This window comes from Festucalex cinctus, chromosome 6, assembly GCF_051991245.1.
Source record: "Festucalex cinctus isolate MCC-2025b chromosome 6, RoL_Fcin_1.0, whole genome shotgun sequence".
NCBI classification, from domain to species: Eukaryota; Metazoa; Chordata; class Actinopteri; order Syngnathiformes; family Syngnathidae; genus Festucalex; species Festucalex cinctus.
Window position 1 is genome coordinate 9,035,745 of NC_135416.1, and position 19,700 is coordinate 9,055,444.

The 19,700-nt window shown below is 38.7% G+C and overlaps 2 protein-coding genes across 3 annotated transcripts; both read right to left on the minus strand.

Annotated features, from left to right (window-relative positions):
- Positions 1-1,249: 1,249 nt before the first annotated feature.
- LOC144021055 (phosphoribosyl pyrophosphate synthase-associated protein 1-like) lies at positions 1,250-12,148 on the minus strand. Of its 2 annotated transcripts, XM_077525046.1 has the most exons (11): positions 11,656-12,148; positions 8,298-8,350; positions 8,140-8,206; positions 6,856-7,028; positions 6,549-6,664; positions 5,679-5,734; positions 5,359-5,504; positions 3,597-3,638; positions 2,878-2,948; positions 2,450-2,596; positions 1,250-1,557 (listed from the first exon to the last, which is right to left on the minus strand). In XM_077525046.1, the coding sequence occupies exons 1-11, from the start codon at positions 11,814-11,816 to the stop codon at positions 1,399-1,401; spliced, it is 1,191 nt and encodes a 396-aa protein (XP_077381172.1). In that variant the 5' UTR covers positions 11,817-12,148; the 3' UTR covers positions 1,250-1,398. The 2 variants fall into 2 exon arrangements, with proteins under 2 accessions (XP_077381172.1, XP_077381174.1); XM_077525048.1 differs by lacking the exon at positions 3,597-3,638 and having other exon boundaries at positions 11,656-12,147.
- A 2,906-nt stretch (positions 12,149-15,054) lies between these two features.
- pik3r6a (phosphoinositide-3-kinase, regulatory subunit 6a) lies at positions 15,055-19,508 on the minus strand. Its single transcript, XM_077525396.1, has 7 exons — positions 19,336-19,508; positions 19,116-19,215; positions 17,594-17,714; positions 17,399-17,472; positions 16,617-16,731; positions 15,936-16,006; positions 15,055-15,832 (listed from the first exon to the last, which is right to left on the minus strand). Exons 1-7 carry the CDS (start codon positions 19,420-19,422, stop codon positions 15,720-15,722), a joined length of 681 nt encoding a protein of 226 aa, XP_077381522.1. The 5' UTR covers positions 19,423-19,508; the 3' UTR covers positions 15,055-15,719.
- Between the last annotated feature and the right edge of the window lie 192 nt (positions 19,509-19,700).

The following is a 19,700-nucleotide window of genomic DNA, read 5'->3' on the forward strand; positions in this document are numbered from 1 at the left end:
TGGCCATTTTATAAATCAGTAACTAGAAATTAAAAATCATAATAAAAAATTCCAAATAATTTCATGCAATTTTAAGGAAAATGCTTTATTGGGATATATACAGGACTGTCTCAGAAAATTAGAATATTGTGATAAAGTCCATTATTTTCTGTAATGCAAGTAATGCCACACATTCTGGATTCATTGCAAATCAACTGAAATATTGCAAGCCTTTTATTATTTTAATATTGCTGATTATGGCTTACAGCTTAAGAAAACTCAAATATGTTGTCTCAAAATTTTAGAATATTTCCTCAGACCAAGCTAAAAAAAATAAATTAAATATTTCAGTTCATTTGTAATGAATCCAGAATGTATGGCATTTTTGCTTATTTAATTGCATTACAGAAAATAATGGACTTTATCACAATATTCTAATTTTCTGAGACAGTCCTGAAGGTCTTTCTTTAAAGTGATACTTTGCTTATTTAGCCATTTTTGGCAGTCAAACATTGTTTTGCCTATAATAAATTTGATACTTTTATTATTTTTCATGTACAATTAATACCTTTAAAAACACATTTTGCAACTTGCTGTCGACTGAAAATGACATCACAAGGGCTCAGGTAACCAATCACACCTCAGTTTGTGAATGTCACATGACCAAACCTAGAAAACAGCTGAACTGTGATTGGTTACCTGAGCTCTTGTGATGTCATTTTCAGTCGACAGCAAGTTGCAAAATGTGTTTTAAAAGGTACTAATTGTACGTGAAAAATAATGAAAGTATCAAATTAATTATAGAAAAAATATTAACTTTTTATTGCTATAATGGACTAAATAAGTGAAGTATCCCTTTAATTAAAAGTATGTTACTGTTTTTTGGAGGAAATTTTATGTATTAAAAAGTACTAATGGTATTAGTATCGGTAACTCAAGAGTTGAGTACTTGTACTGGTACTGGTATGGGTCTGAAAAAAAAAAATGAAAAAAAAAAAAGTGGTATCGACCATCCCGACTAAAATAACTCCTCTCGAAGAGTTTTGTACAGATGGAAGACATAAATGAAATTCATTTCCAGGTTCTATGATTATCATCACACTTTTCTTCACTTTCACACCCGGTAGTCATTTACAGGCACACACTTCACAGATTCACTTCCGCATATTTCACAGGCTCACTGCGCACAAACACTAAATTGCACCATTCTATGTAAAAGCTTTCCCCCCATTACTGTAATTGTCCCAATCACGCTCCAAAACAATGCATGTCACCCCAAAAGAATGCTTTTATTTTCCAGATGATGAGAGGCCGCATGCGATACATCATCATGTCTGTGTGAGAGCAAACCGTCGTCGTCAAATGTTGTTCCCGCTATTCACGTGCTTGGTGACGTCGTGTCGTTTGTTGTGCGTCGCCTCAGTCGTCCACGGCGATGTTCCGGAAGAGGTAGGCCATGGACTCGCCGTTGTGGATGCGGCGGATGGCCTCGGCCAGGATCATGCTCACGTCCACCGTCTTGATCTTGGGACACTGCAGCTTCTGCACCTCGTGCGGCACCGTGTTGGTCACCACCACCTAAGATGGGACGCAAAGCAACACATTTGTAGTCTCTCAAGAGCTTGAATAATGTTTTTTTTTTTTTTTTGCTCCCCAGCTACATTGCGGATTTCGCCTTCAGTGTAGTAACGCATCATGCCGCAACACTGCCGCGTTTTAGATGGTTTTATATATCCCTAGATCAGGGGTGTCAAACACAAGGCTCATGGGCCGAATCAGGCCTGCAAAGGGGTTTAGTCCGGCCCGCGAGATGATTTTGTAAAGTAAAAAAATATTTTGTAATGTCGGACCAATTAATCAGCCGGCCATAATCAAAACATATAAATTTATAATTTCACAAGCACTCCTCAGATGAGCAATGCAACTTGTACGGGGAATCGTCCTGGATGTCATTATTTTACACACAACTTAAAGTTACGGTTTGTTTATTTAAAAAAAAAAAAAATGTTTTTTTTTTTTTAAATCATAGACCGACAAACATGGTAAATATGACACAAATGCAATTACTGGTAACACAGATATGACAAGGATTAACATCCTTATAATGTAATTAACTAATTTGCTCTCCAAAACGTATAAATACGTTCTATTTTAAATATTAAGTGTTCCAAAAACGTATTTATATGTTTTTTTGTTTTGTTTTGTTTTTATGATAGAGCATACAGAAGGCTTTGATGCAGCCTCTGAACTGAAGAGAACTGTTGAAGGAATGGTAGTTTTTACACAACCGGCCAACAGGGGGCAGCAGAGTATAAGACATCAACCATTCAGTGAATATCACATCAGTTTGGAAATGAGCAAACTTGAAGGTGTAATTGAAGCTCTGTATGTGATGGCTATAAGCCACTAATTACAGCCATTTTATTCCTCATTTGCATATGTTCACATATGCACGGAAATCAGCTTTTACCTCATCAATAGCAGACTCTTCAATGAGTCTGGGTGCCTCGGCAGACAGGAGGCCGTGTGTGGCCATGATGAAGATCTTGTAGGCGCCTCGCTCCTTCAGGATCTCCGCGGCGGCGACAAACTCCTCCACGTCGTCGATGATGTCATCCTGAAACATTATTCAATGTTGTTGTCAGCATTGTCGGGAAGGATTTTCAATCTGGGAATAACAAACCACATTTAAGATAACCGGGTTAAATAATAAAAAAAATTGTACAAATGTTCTTGTGTATTTCCATTTTTTTCCTTAATTAAAGAGTCGGCACAAGATTCTCTAATTATTAAGATGTTTGCAAAAAGGGTTCTTTGATTAAATAATGCATTAAATATCATACTACCTTAATGCTAGTAGCAGAAGTATGCAAATCGTATGAAGGTTTACAGTCTTACAACAATGATGGCGATTCTTCCCCCCACATCGCCGACAACAGTGATTGGTGGCTTCTCTTTGGCCATCATTACTGAAAAGACACAAAAACACAAAAGTTACACCCCAGAAAAGACAAAACCTTCAAAGGGCAATCAGGAGCAGATTGCTCAAGGGAGTGGAGATTTGTTGTCTAGAATTTTGGTTGGAACCTGCAAAAGGCATGCAAAGACTTGATTAGCCGACCAGCTGACGCAGCATCATTAATTTGCACACGAAGAATGATTTGTACTCATCCTTCGTCAACACCAACATTGTAATGATTATATGCTTAGTGGTCTCTTTTATGAACCAGAGTCGATCATTACTTGGAATCAAATATTGCTGGGATTTGCCATGTTGCAAAAAATGAGCATTCCTTTTAAATGTAAGAGTTTATGATTCAAAATAATCCAAATAATCATCGATCCAGGCTAGGACCCTCCACACCTGAATTGCAATGCACCCCAACGCACACACAGCAGCAATGACCACCAACCAGGCAATTCTCCAGACTTACTGTATCCTCACTTTGGGGGTGATGCAAGGTTTATGATAAAAAAAACTATTGCCCAAGTGAATCTCTTAAAATGATCAGTAGTGAAAGCCAATCAGTATAAATAAAAACAAAGACAAACTTTGGAAATTCCTACAGAAATAAACAGAAGGAAGAAATGGAGTTATTCATTCACTGGGCTCATACTTGGAAGCTCAATCCCGGGGAACGGCGCACAAGATCTTCTGCCTGTGTTGGTGAAAAGCACGTTAACATGTTACATCGGGCCCAGCAGGTTGGAAAACAACAAACAAACATAAGTAGGTCAAATAAAAACAATTGCCCAAATTGTCGAGAAAGTGTTATCTTTTCACTCTGTAATATTTGCGCCTATCAAAACTATCATGTCATCCATCCATCCATCCATCCATCCATCCATCCATTTTTCACAGCGATTATAACGGACTAGACACTTTTCTGTCTGTTAAATCCAGAGTCTGTTGGTTCTATGCATAGGTTTATAATTAGGGATGTCAGTCGATTACATTTTTTGTTCATAATTAATCACATAATATCCATAGTTAAATCATGATTAATCAGAAATTAATCTCATTATACATGTTCTAACGGTACAAGAATATCTTTTTCACATTATTCATACTCGTTAACATAAAAGCAAGGGTTATGCTTACTGTGATGACTAGGGTCATGCAAGGGTTATGCTTATACTGTCATGACTAGGGTCATGCAAGAGTTATGCTTACTGTCATTACTAGGGTCATGCAAGGGTAATGTTTAGTATGGTCATGACTAGGGTCATGCAAGGGTTATTATGCTTACTGTGATGACTAGGGTCATGCAAGGGTTATGCTTATACTGTCATGACTAGGGTCATGCAAGAGTTATGCTTACTGTCATTACTAGGGTCATGCAAGGGTAATGTTTAGTATGGTCATGACTAGGGTCATGCAAGGGTTATTATGCTTACTGTTATGACTAGGGTCATGCAAGTGTTATGTTTACTGTCATGACTAGGGTCATGCAAGGGTTATGCTTAATGCCATGACTAGGGTCATGCAAGGGTTATGCTTACTGTCATGACTAGGGTCATGCAAGGGTTATGTTCACTGTCATGACTAGGGTCAGGCAAGGGTTATGTTTGGGCCATGCAATGGTTATGTTTGGGTCATGACCATGTGATCAAGTGTCTGTTTTGAACTGATGTAACCAGCGTCTAGTTTCAACTGGTAAGACGCTATGTGATGTCAGAAGCTACGTGATGTCAGGAATCTTTACTCTCTTTATCTGTTCAACAGCCAATCTGATAATTCAATGTCAGTCCTGTTACCCACAAGCCACAGCCAATCAGATCAATTCGCGATAAGCTTGACTGAGAAGTGTGTGTTTTTGTCGGATTATTACTTCTGTTACCTCTGTTCCTCTGTGCAACTCTCATTTCTTGCCTCTCGATGTGAATAAATAGTTAAAATCTTATTTGTGTCTGCGCTTTGGGATCCAACCTCAGAACATAACAAAAAGTGGACAAAAATGGTTACCGAATAAAAATGTGGTTGGATTGTGTTAATTGATAAAGTAATCTTATAGTGACTCCAGGACACTTTGTTCGTTGTAAATTACAACTAGTCACCAGTCCCCACAAATACATGTATTTTTGAATCATATTTATTAAAGCTAAGTTGTGTTACAGTGACATCATATTTAATACTTCTTCATGCCATTTAAGGCAAATTCCATTTTAATCACTTTGAATGCTTCGCAGAAACCCGACAAAAGTCCTCTGAGTTACATATTAAAATGTATGCAGTTAAGAGTAGAGCAAGTTTTTTGCCTTTTTCTAACAACATTTACACAATTGTGAAGTGGGCCTACGTTACCCACACCGTGGTCTTGCGTTACAATGTGTTAATCACAGAATTTTCCTCAGGTAAATATGAATGGACAATCTTACAAGGCAGCTCCAGGCCGGTGTGTCCCGCGCTGGAGCGAGTGGGCGGGGGCGAGTACAGCCCGTCGCTCATGTTGGACTCGGGACTAGGAGCGGTGCCGTGCAGGACGGCCAAACCGAGCCGCAGCCTCTCGGCGTACGACTGAGCCCTGAGACACACAAGCGGCAAAGAAACTGACAAACGAGCAGACATATGTACAAACACAAAATAACCCAAACAGAGCAAAAAGAGAGAGAGATGTTTTCATAGAGAAAGGCAAATATCCACTCTGACAGCATGGGAAAAATATGTAAAAAGTGAGCATTGCAAATGGTCTCGTTACCTCTTGGCAGCCGACGGGGACTTTGCAACAATGATGGCATTCCGGTAGTCTGGGATCTGAGAGGCGTGGGAATAGACCAGAAAGATCGTTATTACACTTCAGATAATATTACATATTGTATCATATGACATAATAGAAAACCCATAGGAGTCGTTAGAGTGTGTGAAGTTAATAATAATAATAATAATAATAATAATAATAATAATAATAATAATAATAATACATTTTTTTGTAGAGTACTTCTGGTCAAAGTACTGTACAGATCTCCCCGAAAGAGTGCATAATTTGATCGAATAGTACTAGGTATAATAACAACAGCAGTGGGCCAACGACAGAGCCCTGTGGGACCCCATGTTAAACTGGGCACGAATGAGAAAATGCATTGTTATAAAAAACATCTTCCGACAGATAAGATCCCGACTATATACCGGTACTGTATATAGATACTATATTATCACAATATGGTGATTATGTGACAATTTATATACATTACAGTATATGAAGAAAATCAGCGCCAATACATCCAGGTCTATGTAAATTAAGAAGCAGTAAATCATATTGAAAAACATAATACATACAAAGTAGGGCTGAACAATTTAGAAAAATAATCTAATTGTGATTTTTTTTGCTAGTGTGACAAGACTAAGCAATCTTAACTTACTGAACAATTTGAATTGCAGTCTTTAAGTGTGCACGACAACTTCACAAAATTCGACCAAACAAGAACCTCTTGACCATGCTAACAACTACTCTATCGTCCTGCTAAAAATGTGTCCTATAAAGAAAGAAAATGAAAAAAAATGCCTCATTTGTATTATACATCATGATATTGATACCCCAGCTCGAGAGTGCAGTGTCATGTAACATCACCTCTTCTTGGATGTACTGGATGAGGAAGGGGGAAGCTCTCAAGTTGTCAACGGGGAAGCTGAAGAAACCCTGGATTTCCTTCTGATGAAGGTCCATGGTGATGATGTGAGTCAGTCCTGGAATGTCGACAGGAAATTCAAGAAGAAAAATGTACAGTTCAGTGACGGGTATTAACTGAAACAATAAGTGTAGTTATTGTGGTTTTTGTTTGCTGTGGTATAAAACGGCACTGGTTATCTTATACAGCAAAGGATAACAGAGTTCGTTTTGTACACAAAAAGTGGCACAATTATTGACGCGCACGCACCGGCTTTAGCCAACATGGTGGCGAGTAATTTACAGACGATGGAGCCCCTCTTCCTCATCTTGCACTGCTTGCTGTAAGGGAAGTAAGGGATGACCCCGATGATGTTCTTGGCGCAGGACGTTTTCAGGGCATACGCCATGATCAGCAGCTCCATGATGGCTGTGTTGACATCTCTGCAAAACAACACGTGGAGCAGTGGTCAAGTTAAAACAAACCATCACCCTTTTCAATGCATTAGCACCCTCTATTGACGGGAAAATGCTACTGCAACCACACAAAGTCCGTTTGGAATGACTCCAAGCACACACGTGACTTTTACAGTATGAGGCACAGAGTTGTATGGTTGGGTTGCCACAGAGACTGTGTATTTATTTAGCACAGTTTTTACACCAGATACCCTTTACTGACGTAAGACACACATTTTTAACTGTGTTTTGGACCGATACGGCATGGGAATAAACATATAGCAGCCTAAGGACCCCTGTACAATGGCATTGTAAATAAGTAGGAAATGGAAACTATTTGGTGTTAAAATGCAAGATAGTAGCTTATCTTAGCACAGCTTGCTACAATATCCCTTTCCTTGAGTACTTAACAGAAGTCTATCGGCTAATCAATTCTTAAAAGATTTGACAGTAACAGCACTAAAAATCATGCCATTAATTTAAAAAAAAAACTTTTTGAGAGAAGTAAAAATAAACATTTGTAATAACGTGGTAGCTCAACAATTTTGCGTTTCATGATCGCAGTAATGAGAGCTTCGGAACAATGATGGATTATTCAAAAGATGTACTTATGTGATTATTTTCTGCTACATGAACATAAAATTTGTGTAGTTTTCTTTTTACGAGAAAGAAGGGGTCACACTCCGCCCATCGGTAGGTAAAATGTGACACATCCAGTATGGCCTTTTTGGTGTGCCAGGGCTGGAATGTCGCCAGTCACCCCAAAATATTAAAGATAAAATACATCAGGATGTTAGAGGAGCTGATAAACTTGAGTCATAGCCTTGGCAGCTTTTAAACAATAGTGATCAGAGTAAAAGAATGCGATAACTTTTAAGATAACTCCCCTGAAGAACGAGATGCAGTTGGCTGATTTCCGTGAATGCCCATCCCTACAAATGACATCTGATTGTGTTTGTTGTAATCAAGATGTGTGATGATCGACCAGTTACGCAACTGTCAAGAAGCCCAGGTCATTCCTGTCTTTCATGCATGGAATGCAATTTTCCTGACCTAAAATTAAGTCCTAGTCTTCCTAGGGATTAGGAACACATCTCACCTGGGAATCGTCTGAATGATGAAGATGTTTTGTCCGCGCACAGACTCCTTCACATCCACTCTTGTCTCTGTGCATAGTCAATATCAAAGTTGGCTCAAGTGACAACAACGGCAGTTCATAATGGAAGCGGGCGACTACAGAGATCTTTGGCGCCTTACCAGCATTTGCCTCTTGGTACACCACCGACTTGCCCAACTCTACACCCAAACGTCTAGGAGGGAAAAAAGTACAACAAGGTCAACATCATTTAGAACCTTCTACACAGAATGTTAAAGCGTCTCCTCTGTTGTTGGATGTTGTTGATATTGTCCCCATTTGACTTTGGAAGTCTCCTATTTCTTACAAAATTTAAAAGGCTTGGAACAGGCTGCGTTCCATTTTAAGCATCCAGCAGAGTCAGTTTGTCATTTGAGTGTTCATCTCAGGTCTTTTCAAATGACATATATAGGCATGCGTTAGGCACACAACATTCTGATCAAGCCTCAACTTCATGGAGCGCCTGGAGTTGCGTCATAAAAAATATGCTGCTAATTAAGCGAGGCAACCGTCATGTAAGAGCATCTCGACAAGGCTTGGCACACAAGTGGTAACTCCACCCAGTTCACCTCACTCAATCGCAGTCTTGATTGCATTTTCGATATGCGTGCAAGGAAGGAAGGCTTTTTACTGTCCTGGCATGACCATAAAAATTTAACTATCACTTTGCAATCATATGATCATGTTTTTTTTTTTTTTTTTTGTTACATTCATTGAGAAACTGAATCCTGATTCCTGACAAAATATGGAAACCCCCGGGCTATTGACTGTTTGGCTAGCTGTGATATTAATGATTCCAGTCTGGCAAGAAATTTTGACTCATGTCCATAACTCACAAACTGTACGTGGCTTCAACTGAGTGACAACTCAAGGACAGGAATTCGATGGGGCAAAAATATGTTAATTATGTTTGTTTTAAGAGTACAGATTGTAAACATAAGACCAATATATTGATATTCCAAAAAATGGCACATTTTTGCACGTTGCTCTCTTCTGCTGTAAAGTTAAACAAATTCAAAAGGACAAATATGTATTGTTGTAAGTGACCAAAAAGAATATACTTTATGCATTAGCCTCCTTGTAGCTGTCGAGCCCGAATAACAAATTATTCACTTTTCCTCATATTACCTTCCTAAACATTTAAATCAACTAAACAAGACAAGGCCAGAATCTGTGCTCTGCAAACATCCTTGGATGGAGACCGTAAGTCTGCACATGACTTTGCTTTCTCATGAATTTCCATGACAAATCCCACAGGAACACAAAGGGGGAAAACAAACAAACCATCCAAACTTAGATGGCAAATATAGCTATATTTTAAAGCCTACAAAAATAATGATAATACACTTTTATGGTAATTCTCAAATGTGGGTCAGGATCCAAAAGTTGCGGACTGCCAGGAAAGTCCAGCAGTAGTAGTGGTAATACTCCTTGCCCATGTACAACTTAGAGCAGGGATCAGCAACTTTGTTTGGCTGTGGGCCAACCTTTTTTTCCCCCCTAAACAATTTATCATGGGCCGAAAGGGCATTTTCATCATGCAAACCCTGCCTTCCCTACTACTAACAAAATCTTATCAGTACGAATGCAATATCGAAAGCGCAGAGTTTGGTTTTATTGTATGAGAGAAGGCCAGCGTACGCAGAGAAAACTTGCTGTGCTGTCCTGCAATGCTCCATTCTGTGGTCCCGCCCCCTCACGACACACAACGAATGGGTTTGATGACGCTGCGCTTTGCCCTTATAAATGCAGTGTGAAAAGGGCTTAAGGCAGCTACGTACTTCTCCACCAGAGAAGACGAGCGGGTTAGGTTAAGAAAATGTTGTCTTTCAGGTACGGTAAAAGAAGAAGCAGATTATGTTCACCAAATATGAAACAACTCTTTCTGTCAAGGTTGCTTAGAGACGCTATCAGGCATGAAAGATTTTAAGGTCAGACATGCAGGACAAATATATACAACCGTAAAAAATGAAAATCTGAGTGATTTTTGTGAAAACTTGCACAAAATGAGTTATTGGTTTTAATGGTGTTTTATTTTATTGTGTGCGTCCAGCAGTTGTTTTGTTTTGTTGGGTCATACTTGAATTTGAATTTTTATGCAAGACAGAACTTTGCAGTTATGCAATTATACAGTTTTTTTTTTTCTTCTTCAAAGCCTTTGGAATTGAGCAGTGCAGACTGCACATTCTAAATTTTAATTTAAATTTGTAAGACATCATTCTGTACATAGATTTAATAAATTACAGACATGTGTACATTTTTTGTCATTGTTCAAAATGGCATTATTCCCCCCTTACATCTTAGGAAGTGGGAGGTCCTATGTAATACCCCAGTTGTGAGAAACTCCATCGTTTAAACCAGGGGTGTCAAACATAAGGCCCGGGGGCCGGATCAGGCCCGCAATGGGGTTTAATCCGGCCCGCGAGATGGTTTTGTAAAGTTAAAAAAAAAAAAAAAAAAAAAGACTGTCGGCCCAATTAATCAGCCGGCCACAATCAAAGCTTATAAATTCATAATTACACAAGTAAGTCTCAGTTGAGCAATGCATCTTGTACATGGAATTGTTCTGAATGTCGTTATTTTAAACACAATTTAAAGTTAGTTTGTTTAAAAAATAAAAACATGAATCAAACACAAACATGCTGAATAAGACACATCCAACTACACATATGACAAGGATTAACGTCCTTATAACTTCATTAACGGCACCCGGCACACAATCAGTGAACAATATACAGGTTTATGCAAAAAAATTTTTAGGACAATATTTGTACAGATGCGCCCCACAATTTAGGGCTGGCCCACAAATAGCGAAAATCTGCATGTAATTGACGGCAATGTTTTACAAATTATTTTACAATTTTACCGATCCGGCCCAATTGCGAATATATTTTCCTACATGTGGCCCCTGAGCTAATATGAGTTTGACACCCCTGGTTTAAACTGTCCATAACTGGCCTTCATCCTGGACTGGTCTCCAGTAAAACAAAAACTCACATTCATAATTTAAAGTTTTCAATGAACATGACAACCATGTCTTTGGAAAGTGAGAAGGAAGACGGAACACCCACAGAAAAACAATTTCAGAGTCAAACACCACACATCAGACTAGTTAACTACGAGTTCTGCCTAAACTTAGGCAGACATTAAACTTTGGTTGGGAACACTTTAGCATGTTATTTGGATGTAGACTAGACGTCACATCATATCCAATGTGAGTACAAATACAAACCCAACATTAGCGTAATCTTTTTCTTTTTCTGTTCAAAAATGTTAAGTGCACCATGGTCTTCTGTTTTGGGTGTCACGAGCTACTGCCTTGCATACTGCGCATGCGTAACTGTGTCCACTGTCCAGCGACTTAAGGCCGAGGGGGAGCAGCAGCAGCCTCGTGCCAACTGTTTGCATCTCCGTGCCAAGTCAACAACCAAGCTATTAAAACGTCTAAGCAACAATAGAATAGCGTTGTGGTGTACTTACTCAGTAATCTTCTTGGCCAGCTCGGTGCAGGCGGTGCTGGAGTTGGCGGAGAAAACTCGGTAACTTCTTGACACGTTCATTTTTGAGAAACCATACGAGAGCTTGGGCGTTTCAGAGCGTTTTACCAGAGACCTGTGACCGCCGAAACGCCTCACCGGCATGTTGTTTTTACGCAACAAAAGCTTCACTTTCTTCTCCCTTTTTTTTTTGCCTTTGAAAAATATTTGAACAAAAACGATCGTGTCTAAAGTGAAGTGTAAAAAAGAAAAAAAAGAAAAAGGAAAAATCAGACACAAGGCGAACTTTTCACGACTTCCACACAAACATAAAACCAGCCATACATACTAAAGTGTTCTTCCTGTGCAAGTCAACCACTATAGCGATGTTTGAACACGCTGAATTTTACCACACACCGTAAAGTTTGTGTATAAAGTGTGTCAACTAAGATTCGAGTGATGTACAACTTTCGCAGCACCGACTGGATAAATGACGGGGGGGGGGGGGGGACATTACTCCTATCCAATCAGAGGCCAAATAGAGCCGAGGGGGCGTGAAAGAAACGTTACCGACCAATCCGTGTGTTAATTACAAGTGGCGTCATCTTAAAGAGCGACTAACTCATAACGACAAAGGTATGCTTTCGGGTTTTTTTCCTGAGTAAGTCAAATAGTGGTGTAATGTTTAAACTTTAACTTGGTTTTATTTCAATGTGTCCTGGTTTTACTTAAGATGATTATAGAGCACAACTCTATCAGAGCAGTAAAAACGCAATACGATCTACACTTAAATGAAATCAATAAAAAAATAAGACAGTAACTCCTCAGTTAATGACGTGTTTATGGTTTTACTTTCGTTAGTTTATAAATGTATGACCTAGAAGTGTTTTAAAAAGCCATTTACAGTAATTATGGGTTAAATATTTTCTGCACAAATCCACCAAGGAATGAAACTCCATCGTAAACTGATGAGCACGTGTATGTGCAGGCCAGTATACGGTACAAAAATATCATAATTAAATTCATTCATTTTAAAAATGTATTGAGAAAACAATTGCATTTATTTTCAACATCCTTCACACAGTCTGTACATTAAACAAAAATGAAGGCGTAATTACAACTTTTTAACCATTTTTTCCCAATTCCATCATAATTCAATGATCGCAATAAAGTCTGTAGGGCACAGTACACAAATACCAAAATAAAATTAGAGAAACAATTGTACATTTTTCCCCAACATCCTTCCCACAGTATATTTAAAAGAAATAGAGTCATCACAACCTTTTAAACAAACTATACCATCATCGTATTTTAAGTCCTGTCAAACTGTCCAGATATTTTATATAAAATAAATCCTGCACATTAATAAACATTTTTCAAATGCAAACGTGCATCTTAAAAATTTCTCACACAGTAAAAATATTCCCCAATAAAATATAACTTGAGAACATCTCAGTTTTAGTTTTTGAGCAGCTTTTTTTTTTTTGCGGAATATGAATTAAGCTGCAAATTCAACTCGTTTTTACCCATCTCATGGGCAGGCATTTTGTCAACTGCTTTCGACAGAAAATGGCATCATATTTACTCTGGGATTGAAATGACCAATCATGACTCAGCTTGCTTATCTTACATGACCAAAACTCAGAAATGTTAATTAGTTAGCGCAGGTGTAGGCTACCTAATGTTGTAGCTGGTGGGGATTCAATGAAAAACTGCACCGTGGTAGCAATACTTAGTGGTCATACTTGAATAGAAATAGAAATATCAAATAAACAAGCCCCCTGGATCTGTAGTCAGATGGTCTCTCTTTCTGATTTGTTGCTATTTTTGTGAGTAAAGATACATTTTCATGACGTTGTTGCATAAACAGCGAAATGGAGATAAGCAGCCTGGCAACGTGCTGCATTGCAATCATCTGATTATTTGCTTTTGTATCCGTGGAGCACAGAGTTACTTTTAGTTAAGGGACAAAATCATCACCATGGATGTGCAGATGCATAAAAATTGATAAGAGTGTTAGTGACATGACAATATATTGATTTATTGTGCCACAAAAGATAAATGTGTTCACCTTCCATATCCACTTCTTCTTCTTGACTGTGTCACAATTGAGGTTCTAAAAAGAACGCAATAAAAGAAGTTAGCCTCGCAGTGATGGTCACCATAGGAACCAAGCACCTTTCATTGTTGACCTTGAAGAAGCAAGCCAAGGTGAACACGCGCATGCTTTTCACGTTGGTACGTATGGAGTATTGCATGGTTGGAATGTCAGCTCAGCTCAAGATATCAGCCGAGCGATGGCCTGTATCTCGAAATATGCTTCAAGTTCTCGATCAGTCATCCCGTTCCCGTCCGTGGGCCATCGTTGCTGGGCAAGATGTCACCCAAAGCTTGTTGTAAGGTGAAATTGACCTAAAAGAAAGATTCATGGATTAGTTCAAGCTTAGTTAGATTAGGAAGAAATACACTAAATGTGAACAAAATCATGACAACATATGATGATGCATGCACATTTTTTTATTTATTTTTTTACACTTTTGCAACTGCTGATTTTGTTGTCCTCACAAATGCGCAATATCTCATTGTAAAGGTATGAAGGGTTGTACGCGGTTGCTATGGAGACTATTCTTCTCAGCAACACAGATGTGTTTGGGCCTTAGATTGGTCACATGATCTGTGGCGCCAGTGGCCACTGGAGAACCTCACGGAACCAGCCGTGAAATTCAGATGAGAGAGAGAAATCTTAAAACTATGATTTTCATATAGTATATTAGCGCCAATGGATATACTTGTAGTTTTCTCTCTGCTTAGTTCAATGCTATTAAGCATAAGACTTCATCTTAAATCATATTAAAAGTGATGTTCGTGATATATAACACTAGAATGAGACCTTTTGCGTATTTATTTCACAATATACAACGTTGTTGCAAACGTTGTTAGCTCATGCTAATCTGTCCAACTAACAACATTCAATGCAGCTCTGCTTACCTTTTGGCTTTAACACGACGGCAGGAGCCGCGCGGCATGAGGATGTTCATTCGGGAGTTGTTACTTGAAAGTGCCTCGGGATCTTCACCCTTTCCGGGTCGTGAACGTTATGTAAATGTGAATGGGAGGCAGTGGGGAGTTTAGAACAGCGTGCTCACATGTGGTATTGGCCCCTGTTTTGGGCTGTTTGATGATTCTGATCAGGCTATTATCAGGCTCAAAATAAATATCATCCACGGGTTAAGAAATAAGCAGATAACAAAATAATATGTGGTTTAGTTCCAGACACCAACCTCTGTTTTTTTTTCAGAAGTTTTCAGTATGTCAAGCCAAAACTTACCAACGAGCTTTAGATACGCAGCCACTCAAGTGAAGTGAAAAAAAGGAGGTGCGCGATATTTGAGGATGCGCTTTCAGCCTTTTATTGTATAGTTCAAACACAAATACACAATGAGAACACCTGCAAGGAGCATGGAGGAGACGCAGACACAGATGTTTAATCCCGTTGTAAACTGACGATCAGAGCTGGAGTCAGTTCTCCTGATGTCATCCACTAGGCCACGCCTCTTAAAGGCACACATCAGCACACAAATGCCCCAGTGTGTGAGAGTTTTGAATTAAAAAGACTTTATAAAACCATTTTATATCTTCCCATTTTGTTTTGTTTGTTCATGTAGGTATATTTTACAAAGCAGTTTTTTTTTTTATTAGAAATGTAAGGGAAAAAATGTGACTTTTTTTTTGCTTTGTTGTTTGTTGTTTTGTTTGTTGTCAGGTTTTATTGGATGATTTTAAATTGCTAAATTGCTATTTTTTTTTAAGGATGTAAAGCACCTCTAATTGCACATGTATGATAAGGTGCTATACAAAAAGAGTTGAGAGAAAAGGTAGCTGTTAAATCTTATCAAAGTCAAACGTGTTACACAATATCCTAATATATGAGATTAATAATGGTATAATTTAGGAGTGTCATGAGTGTGAGGCACACAGGTGAGATGAATTAAGAAAATGTATACACTGTCAGCCCCCTTTTTGTCTTTCTTACTTGAAGTCTTAACTGTGACGAGACTGGATGAAAAGCTACATGACGGAGCACGTGAAGCCGCAGCACTCCTTCAGTAGGGTGAGGCCCGTTTTGGCAAAGGGAGAAGAATTCTGCTGAGTTCTGGATGCTGCTCGCTTGCTCGGTCCACCTGTAACGAAGACAAAACGTGTTAACGGTTAAGCACTAAATTGACTATTTTCCAGTACAAAAGCGCTAATCCCTGCAATATTGTATTCACATCCTGAGCGTACCTTTCTTTTGCAAGTGTCTCGGGACTTTGGACCTCAGAAAATCTGCCATTTCTTTATCTTCTTCTTTCTCCCTGCAGGTGATAAGGCAGGTGCATAAACACATTTTAATCATCCTGGGTTTCAATTAGAAGTCAGTTTGCCCAAATAAGTTGGTCTTTATTTAAATTTAGTATATCAAATAAATATAGGAGGAACGAATAAAGGAACGAATAAACATCAATTTTACCTTAAGTTGTCCGTAATGTGCATAGATAAGACTAGCATTCCAGTGTATTACTATCGACGGTAATATGATGTAGTAAAAGGTGATTAGAATGACTCACTGTGAGATTTTTATTAACATAGACAAGAAGACATTTAGCCGCATTTTCATTCATATTCTCCTGTTTCCTGCCTCTCACCTTTGTTGTGATTGCTCATGCAGGCAAACAATGCTCAACAATGTCTGAGGACGCATTCAAAGCACATATTAGATTCCACCTCATCTCCTCTCAGGCCTTTCGCTGCAGTTGAATGACAGACCTGACCTTTTCTCAATGTGCTATAAGATGACTCACCCGACTCAATATTAGTCTGTCGCTCTCTCTGTATCTCTGTCTCTCTCTCTCTCTAAATGTCCGTCTCTCTCTCTGTTTATCTCTCTGTCTCACTCTCATCTCACGATTAATGTAAAAAGTTCACCTGAGTCTTTCGAACTCCACGTCATCCACCAGGAAGTCTCTGGTTTCCACCAGTTTATGGATCTGCTGTAGAAGTTCTTCTTCCTTTTGTCGATCCTCGCTGGACTTGTCGTCGTCTACATCAGGAAGAAAGAGAGACAAGTTTTGTTGGTAAGATACAGTAATATAAACGGCTCTTCGTAGAGGATAAAGAATAGATGCCCGTGGGAATTGTTATAGTGTGTCTACATGTTGCTCTACTAATAATTCAATGTGTTTTACATGGCAGAAAATGGGTGGGATGGGGAGCACATTAAATATTGAAAAAAAATAAAAAATAGAAAAAAAAAAATCTGCTACTGCTAAATCCATAGGTGCTGAACCGTGAGTAAATGTGCTTTTTCAGATTAAAACCACTGCCTCTGTATTTTGTTTTATTTGTACAGTATTTTAATGTTGGCCCTTATGGTGGTACTTGAGAGCTAAACATGTGTCAGTTGGTAATAAAAGTTTGAGAACGACTACTGGATGAGTCAGCTAGATGGGCAATACAATTTTTTGCATAAGCCATCTAATGCACTATGGCGTCAAGTATGAACATTTTGAAGATTAACCATGAAAAAAAAAAGGAGTGCCTGCTTCTCGTTCTTTCTTTATTATAATTAACAGTTAAACGGAAGTCAAACGGAAAACTTTAGATAAAAGTTAGGAAAACCTGAATTTCAAATAAGCAAACTAAGATTAGATGATTTCGATTGTGTTTTATCATGAACCATATCTACTATGAAGGTGTTACTTTCCAACCTGGTCGTGACACTAATTTTTGCAGCTCCTTCTTCAGCCGAGTGATCTCCTTGCACAGTTGAATGTCATCCATCCTGTGAAAGATACAAAAAAAAAAAAAAACAACAGTTCAAATCACAATGTACTGATGTCAAACCATATAGCTTAAAAAAAATAAATACTACTTATTTCTATAACCATACTTGACCATCTTACATATATCTGAGCTCAGACTCCCTCCGAACCAGAATGTCTCTGATGCGATTGATCTTGAAGAGCTCGCCCTCGATGTCGTCGACGGTGATGCTGGAGTCTGCCATGGACACCACGTCGTCCTCTGGAATAAAACATGTAATACGGGGCAATATAGTCCTCTTTATTTTCTCCATTTGCAAACAATGCTCGGAAATATTAAATGCCCATTAAGTGTTTTTACTGTAAAACATTCAGTGGACCAGCACACCATCACTGACATTTTTCTAATAATACTAACTTACTCTTACATTGATGTGACCTGAGTTCTTTTGAACCAAAGAAAGTACAGATCATCATAATGTACAAAATTAGATCCTTGACCCAAGCTAGCTTACATTTTTAACTAACTACTCAGTAAAGCAAGAACGTACAAACCAACAAGCTAAATTAACAAAATAAAGATATCTTTTAAGATATCACACTTGCTTAATATTGATAACTTCTCACGTCAATGTTTACTAACAAAATTCTTAAAGACCTCATATATCTCCACTATGGGGTGCAAATTCCCCATTAAAAACACCAATGATTTACATGTCATGATGCGAGCAGAAAACCATTTCAGCATTTTTGTTTTTGTCCTGTGCTGACGCACATATTGCACATACCAAAACTATAACAATAACATGTTTCCATTTTTGACATTTCATTGCTGTCATGCGGAATGCTTGTTTGTCAAAATATGGTCAATTTAAATATGTTTTCCACCAATCTATACTGTCATTTATTCTTTTATTTGATCTACCCACTTTTAAACAATACAGTGTTGAAAGTTAGCTTGAGAGCAAATCTGTTAACTCTGGAACTCTTCAACAGTTTGAGAAATGTTGTATACTGTAACTCCTTTCCTTGACTGCGGGAGCCTCACGGTTTTATGTTACCTCAAGATTGAAAGTCAGTATGTTTTGTAGACAGTAGAAAATAGGCCTGTTTTGATAAAAATGGAGAGCTGGAACGTTTCATTGCAGAAAGAAGCTGTTTAGCCACGAAGGTAAGTGCCACTCATGGCTCTAAGATCTTTGAAATAGAGTTTGGGGGGCTTATGTAATCTTGTTGGGCAAAGCTGACAGCATGCCTAGCATTCTAAATAATGACAGCAGAATAAATGACACTTTTTCATTTTATTTTATTTTTTTTTAGCAATTGATGCTGTTATTTTTACATTTCATGAAAAATACTGGCTTTGGATATGCTAAGATTATGCCAGATTGCAACTATATGCATCAACCTACCAACACACAATCACTCATTCACTCACTTCCTGACAGACACACACTGGAAGAGACACCTGTGGATGGTTGATATGACTGAAGTTGCAGTTAAAAAAAAATAAAATACAGCATTTCGGAGCTGTAAGACCAAGAATTTGCTGAACATGTTTCAACACAAAAGTACAAAAGACAAGAAACACGAGCTGCAGGCAAAACATTGACAAAGCATGCATTTGAAATGAGAACACTGCAGCATGAGCACTTTCGCTCACCTGCTTTGCGGCTGCCCGCGCTCCATTGTGCACGCTGCAGCGATCCATACAGATGGAAAGATTCTCTCTTCTCTTCCATCATTCCAGCTTCTCCTCCTCTCTGCGGGATGCACATGCGGCAGCAGCAGCAGCAGCAACAAAAAAGGAAAGAAATATTAAATGGGTGAAAAGTGTGACGCTGTATTTCGGCTGTGACTCATTGCCAGCCCAAGTCACCGACCTGCAGAGGTACGAGATGCTCTCCACATGCTCGGTCAGACGTGTGTGCGCAGAGGATGGAAGACTCCCTGTCAATCAAGCTGGTCATGGCACAGGGGCCACTATGCCATCTGCTGGTCGGCTGCAAACAAGCCAGTCAACTCCACCAGGCACTCATGAAGAGGGACTTGTAGAAAAGCTTATTTATTTACATAATCACATCATTGATTTGCATTGGGTAAGATTGTCAACGTTTACACGCACATTTCTGTACCAAAGACGACACTCCATGTGTATACTGCGATGGGTTCGGTAGCTATATGAGACACAGGTGGCCGGTTGTGAACAGATGCAATCACATTTTGCCATGAATAACAAGTGTCAGCT

What these genes read in the sequence shown, in the direction of transcription:
- LOC144021055 (XM_077525046.1), bottom strand. Translation starts at nt 11,816, where the DNA reads ATGCCGGTGAGGCGTTTCGGCGGTCACAGGTCTCTGGTAAAACGCTCT. An exon ending in ATCATTCAGACGATTCCCAG is followed by an intron (nt 7,029 to 8,139) that starts GTGAGATGTGTT and finishes GTTGTTTTGCAG; the next exon opens with AGATGTCAACACAGCCATCA. An exon ending in TCCCCGTCGGCTGCCAAGAG is followed by an intron (nt 5,505 to 5,678) that starts GTAACGAGACCA and finishes TGTGTGTCTCAG; the next exon opens with GGCTCAGTCGTACGCCGAGA.
- pik3r6a (XM_077525396.1), bottom strand. Translation starts at nt 19,422, where the DNA reads ATGACCAGCTTGATTGACAGGGAGTCTTCCATCCTCTGCGCACACACG. An exon ending in GTGGAGTTCGAAAGACTCAG is followed by an intron (nt 16,007 to 16,616) that starts GTGAACTTTTTA and finishes TATCACCTGCAG; the next exon opens with GGAGAAAGAAGAAGATAAAG. An exon ending in GAGACACTTGCAAAAGAAAG is followed by an intron (nt 15,833 to 15,935) that starts GTACGCTCAGGA and finishes TCTTCGTTACAG; the next exon opens with GTGGACCGAGCAAGCGAGCA.